We start from the raw sequence: 6,404 nt of genomic DNA on the forward strand, positions 1-6,404 counted from the left end.
TTTCTGTGTGAAATGCACTGATGACTCTTTATATAAAAAGGAATGTTTTTTATTATTCAACAATGTGTAACCCCTTTGGGGTTTAGAGAGCATGGCCCTTTAAATCTTTTTCCTAGGGGGGAGGGGGAGAGTAAGAAAAAAGGAGGGAAACTCCAGGGGGCAGCGCTGGAGCTCCAAGGAGAGGGAGAGGCAGCCTGCAGGCCCTGGAAAAGTGAAGCAGCAGAGAACCTGCCTGAAGCCTGGGAAGGACAGAGCTGATCGGGGACACCCCAGGACAGGTGCCAGGAGGAGCACTGTGCCAGGGAGAAGGACAGGCCGGAACTTGACCCAGTATCACTGCTGCCCAGAGCTGCATGGGGCTCTGAGTACTGGGGCTTCTGACTCTGCATTGGGAACAAGGAGGGAAGTTGCTAGCTAGTTAAGTGGGGAGGTGGTCGCTCTGTGTGGCTTTGCAGAGAGTGGCAGAAGAGGGCACCAGAGGGGTTTGTTGGGGGAAGGTTCACTGGCGCCAAAGACGACCAGGAGCACCCAAGGCTCACCACTGGACTGGAACTTTGCTCAGGACTCCTGAACTCTGTGTGCAGACACATTGCTCGGTGTCTGCCCTTCCAGACTGTGCTACCACTGGGCCTGTGGGGCCTTGGCTTGGATGCAGCCCTGTCTTACTGCTCCCCCTATATTTCCCCTTGTTGTTTTTCTCCTCTCATCCCTCTGTAAATAAATATTTCCCTTGTTATATCCACTGTACTTTTCCTGTGGGGGGGGGGTGTTCACTCTGGGGGGTTTGAAACAGGTGCCCCTGTGGAAGGGATTTCTCCTGCTGCATTCCTGCGCGCGCCATCTCTTGGCCAGAGCTGCCTGCAGAGCAGACTCCATCTTGGCCACGAGGGCGCTAAAGTTACACTTGGTGGCCCGTACGGGGACTTTGCAGTACACACACACACCCCTACGTTGTGCACCCTGGGCTCTTCTTCACAGAGCAAAGAATCTCCTGAGTGACTTTCATCTCAGTTTAAAAAAAAAAATGGAGAGAGGATTATTAGAAGACCTGTGCCGAGGGGCACGAATCCCAGTAACCAAAGCAGTGCTGGTGGCGGGGTTCCCAGAAGAGATGGAACCAAATGAAATTGAGGAGCGCTTAGATGCAGCTGAAATACTGGGGAGAGTAAAGGTCCGCACCCATATTTACAACCGCAAAGTGAAGGGCATGGTAGCATTATGTACACACTCCAAGGAAACAGACCTTGATAAAGTGTCCAAAGAGGTGCAAGTAGAAGGTATTCCTTGGACAATTCTGGGGGCAGAGCAGTCCCCTCCTAGTGTGCCTGTGTCACTTGAGGTGGATTTTTTAGTGCAGAAATTGCAAGCTCTGATGGTGGATGAGAAGCGGACAAGAGAAGAATTAATTTTGGCATTAGGAGGGGCTCCAACACCTGCAGCACCCAGCCTGGTGGGATGGGCCAAAGAGCTGGGAAACACTCTCAAAGATGCATTGAGGCCGGTATATGAAAGTGCTCCATACAAGCGGTTACATTCATTCTCGGGGGTGTCACCTGTACCCCCAGGGGAGGAGGATTACGAGACCTGGAGGGATTTTACGGTGCCACTTGTCCAAGAGTGGGAATGCTCTGATGCTGAGAAGTGGAAACGTGTGCTTGAGAGTCTGAGGGGACCTGCCATGCAAATTATCCAAGCCCTGAAAGACTCACAACCAGCTGCCACAGTGCAAGACTATTTAACCGCTCTTGAGAGTGTCTACGGTACTACTGATAGCAGTGAAGACCTGTATTATCAGTTCCGCCATACCTATCAGGAGCCCCACAAACGATTGTCGGATTTCATCAGGAGACTAGAGGATTTGCTACAGCAGGTAGTGCGGAAGGAGGGCATCCCCACCAAGAGCATTGATTCCGCTAGGTTGGACCAAATCCTTCGGGGCATCCAACAAGATGGGTTGATGTTGTGGTGACTGCAGCTGAGGGAGCGGGCCCAAAACCCACCCCCATTCCACAAGCTCATTCGAGAGATACGTGAAGAGGAGGAGCAATTGTTGCAAGTGGATTCAGTGGTGCAGCCGAAGATGGCAGGGAGTCGCATCACTACAGTGCTTGGAGAGATGGAAGATGCCCCGTCAGTGGCAGCAGCACTGAGAGATTTGACCCGAGAAGTGGCCATGATGAAGGCTCAGGGCCATACTGTGCCATCCTCAAGAGGGGAGAGTAGCAGGAGGGGTGATAGCCAGTGAGAAGGTTTCTGTTATAACTGTGGAAGAGATGGTCACTATGCCTTGGACTGCCAAAACAAGACAGATCATGCAAGGGTATCTCAAAGATTGCAGCAGACCGTTAGGAAGCTTCAGGGAAACACCAACAGGGCTTGGGGAAGGAGCAACCCAAGACCCTGAAATTCCAAGGCTCCCCAGAAAAAAACACAAACAGGGGTTACAAATGTATTATACAGCAAACAGAAATAAATCTTTAATTAGAACAATTACAAAACAAAAATTCGAAGTGGCACAATGCAGTGGAGGGCCCAACACAACAAGGGGAAGTGGGATTCAAGGCACAGGGGAGTATATACCTTGTCTCTGCCTCTTCTTGTTCTTGTGCTCTCTGGTGTTGAGTGGTGAGGCTCAAAGTTATATGGGGCTTGAGAGGGTTCAAAAGAGCTTGGCTCTGGGGTACAGCTGTTCTCACGGCCCTTACCATGTCTGAGGTTTCCACAGGAGTGGAAAGCATCTCAGGGAGGGAAAGTTAGAAATGCACCCTAGGCTGGAGGACCTGATCACCAGCCAGGAACAAACAGTCAGCCACACTCAGTTCCACTGGTAGCGCTTGCCTCAGGGCTTCAGTTATGTTCAAATACAAAACAAAAGGAAGTGCAGAAGTGGGATTGTGAGGCCCTCAGGCCTCCGGTAACTAAAGGGTCTAGACTTCCCCAGTCCGGTGGGGTCTCTGGAGTCTGTCTGCCCCCTTGCAGCCTTCTGCTGCAGGAAAGTTTGTACTTAGTTCTCTCCTGGTAAGTGGTTTGTGCATGGGGAGGACTCTATTGAGATTTTTGCTTGGGTTTGGCATTGTGCATTGGAGGCTGGGGGTGGGTGGGAATTATGTTCCTGGTTTGGGTTGGCGGTTTTGGTTATATGGTGTCAAAGGGGCTAGAAGGACGCCTCGGGGGTTAAGCTGGATAGTAATCCCCTCTACATCCCCTTTAGGATGTCTGGACTTTTGTTGATGTTCCATTGAGGTGGTTGACTAGAAGGCAGAGAGTGGCCTTATTCATAAAGGCAAAGGGCAGACTAGCCAGATACATTGCGAAGTTCTTCACCAAGATGGTCCCCTCTGAAGTGCTGTAGGAGAGGAAGGGAGTAGTAAGCTATACCAGCTGGAATGACTGTACAGCTCTCCCCTACCCCCTCACACCCCCATTACATCTGGACCAAAACTGAGCAATTTCTCAGTCTTAGATTCTGTTTTATCTCCCCTGCAGTCATGGTCAAAGTGCAGAGAAAAATAAGGTTCTGAAATGACTGTCTGAAACATTCTCTGTTACAGGACATTTATATCTCTGTATGGAGCTTCATTCTTTGTGTCTTTGCAGACATGTAATGCCCATGTCTTCCTCATATAAACTGAGATTACTAACCACTTCTTTTCCTGTAATCACTGGCTCAATAAAGTGTTGAATTTCATACAAATGAATGTTTTCATTATTCAATATGCAGCAGGAAGAGGGTGGGGTCCAGGCTCCCAGCTGCCATTTTGAGCTGGTGAATGGGGTTGGGGAGCTGTACAGGGGACACTCACTTACTGCAGTCCTTTTCTTATTCCTGGTGCCCCATGCAGGCTGCCATCTAACCTTGGTGGGTCATCAATGGCTTGGCCCACCAGCTAAATCACAAAATCTGAATGAACCCATTCCAGGGTATTAAAGAGTCCAATAAATAAACAGTCTATTTGCCCTTCCTAGCATCTTCAGCCCTGGTTCTGGGGCATTTAAATTCAGTCCCTTGTTTGGGTTCTCAAATAAACCTATCTACTTTTTGGGGCTTCTCTCTCTGCAATCCTAGCTCTGTAAATTCAGCTTGTTTGTTGGGCTTCTTTGGCCAGAGAGGAGCATCCATCTTCACTCTTCTGATCCCAGCCCAGAACTTCCCTGCTAGGGCCCTGAAGCTCCTTTTATCTGAATCTGCTGGGCTTTGATTGGCTGTCACTAGTCCTTGGAGGACCAGGTATCTGTAGTCTCCAAGATGGCTGCTCCAGAGAGGTCTCTCTAGGCCACCTGGAGGATTTCACCTTTACTTCTCTGTTCCTCCCACATCACTGCTTCATGGGGTGAGGTATAGCAGGACCTTGGGGCCTCTTGTAGGGAGCCAGAAAAGCCCAAATACATTACATCACGGGGTGCTTGCTGGGCTGGACAGATGCAAAGAAGGGAAAGGAAAATAGGTAGATGGGCATGTGCCCTTCTTGGTGTGGGCTTGAAAATGGTCCATAGTTGGGTATTCAGCATGAGACAGAGACTGATTGCCGAACCAGAGCAGCTATCATTTTGAAAACACGTGGCACGGGGCTGTCCGGACAACGTGGGCCAAGGGAGCAGCTAGAGATTCTGAAAGGCTTTTAGCTCACATCTACCTGAGGTGTCTGAGGCCAAGGGGCACACAGAACAGAAGCTAGCATGGCAGTATAGCAAAATAAATGTTAAAAATAGATACATGCTGAGGTTCCCTTGAGATGCTTTGTCTCCTCAGTCCCAGCCTGGTTTTCTGGCTAGGAATCAGGCTCGATTGCTGCATGGCAGTAATCAGACTTGTCGTCTACCTGGCCAACAGCAAGGTCCTGATTCCTGAACAGACCTTGGCTTTCCTGGGACAGATCTTCACCGGTCTCCTCATGTTCATCCTCTGAGTCTTGCTGTTCGCCCTCAAAGGGCCGGGGGGAGAACAGAGCAGGCAGCAGGGTCCACAAGCTTCCTGGGTTAAGTGATGGTTTAATTAATCAAAATCCTGTCCAGCTCCTGCAGGATACAGGTGGCATTTCCACTGCTGGAATTTTTCCAGGCATTCCTGGTTTGAATGCAAATCCTCCTGAGCACTTTGCTCTTTATCCTGCACTGATCAGCATTGCAGTTGTGGCCCATCGCAGTCATCTGCTTTGCAGTGCCCACAAAAAGATCTTTATTCCAGTGGCTAGTCACAAGAGCTTCCTGCACTGTAGTCTGAAGCTTCTCCCCAGAGGGCAATGAGATCCAGGGTCTCAGCACAGCTTCAAGCAGCATCTTAAAACGTGTTGTGCGGCTTCTAGAGAACTATCACAGCAATGCTGATATACTTGAATCCAGGAGCAAATAGGCAAATTCTGGCCCCCACCAGCTTTTAAATGGGGAAGGGAACATCCAGTCAACTTGACATCAGAGCAGTGGAGAGCACACAGGTGAACAGGTCAGTAATAGTCTCTCACAAAGCAGTGTGGGATAGCAGTTGTAGGGCTGCCAAAGTAGCATGCAGCAGTTTTGCATGCACATGAACAAGTGACCAAACTAACTCAATTCACGCTCAAATATAGTTCACTTTGAACTATCCCAGAGTTTGTGATAGATACGGCATTAGTGCATAATAATGAATTGCATTGTACGTACACTAGCATTTTCAAATCAGTTTAACTCATTTTAGGCTGGTTTAATCCCCCATGTAGACAAGCCTTAATTGCACAAGATGACTGGAATGTATGTATTGGTCGCAAGAGTACCTAAAACAGAGCAACTGTGTTGGGGAGTTTGGGATTTTGGCAAGACAGAGAACTGAGATTTATGCAATTTGTGACTGAAAATTACTTAATATTAATTAATACCTTGTTCAAGCAAGAAACAATGAGCAAGTACCTTCAGAGTCCATTGTAGCACTGACAAACTGAAAGTCTGTGAAATGTAATTGAATTTGAGAAGATGATTGAACAAAAGATGGAAGCTGTGTACCTCTGCATGGGTAGCATAGATCAGATAGAGCACAACGTTCCCTGCTACATTACAGAGACCATGAATGAAATCCTGGGGAAACAGATCTTAAAGAAGACTTGGATCACAGAGAAGATTATTGAATTATCTGATTAACAAAGGGTACTACGAATACAAAGGAAGAATGATGAAGCTGCAAGAGATCAAAATCCTCTTACAATACAAGATGCACTGATTAAAATGGCAAAAGAAGAGGGGCTTGAACAACAGTGCATCTATGTACAGAACTTTTGCTGCAAATACCACTAGGAAGGGCTACTTATGGCCTAAACCATCAACACTCTTTTGAAAGGTTTCTCTGGCAGGAAGATTACTATTTCATCCAACAATTGGGATAGGTTTTGCCTAGAACTGTTGTGACGGTGTACCCCATAAGGCTTCATGGGAATATG

The 6,404-nt window shown here is 48.2% G+C and overlaps 1 protein-coding gene across 1 annotated transcript; it reads left to right on the forward strand.

Annotated features, from left to right (window-relative positions):
- The first annotated feature begins 1,024 nt into the window (after nt 1-1,024).
- LOC128836647 (paraneoplastic antigen Ma1 homolog) lies at nt 1,025-1,969 on the forward strand. Its single transcript, XM_054027153.1, has one exon. It carries the CDS (start codon nt 1,025-1,027, stop codon nt 1,967-1,969), a length of 945 nt encoding a protein of 314 aa, XP_053883128.1.
- The last annotated feature ends 4,435 nt before the right edge of the window (nt 1,970-6,404 follow it).

This window comes from Malaclemys terrapin, chromosome 1 (assembly GCF_027887155.1).
Source record: "Malaclemys terrapin pileata isolate rMalTer1 chromosome 1, rMalTer1.hap1, whole genome shotgun sequence".
Taxonomy (NCBI): domain Eukaryota; kingdom Metazoa; phylum Chordata; order Testudines; family Emydidae; genus Malaclemys; species Malaclemys terrapin.

Excerpts from the sequence above, each read along its gene's own strand:
- LOC128836647 (XM_054027153.1), top strand. The coding sequence starts at position 1,025 with ATGGAGAGAGGATTATTAGAAGACCTGTGCCGAGGGGCACGAATCCCA.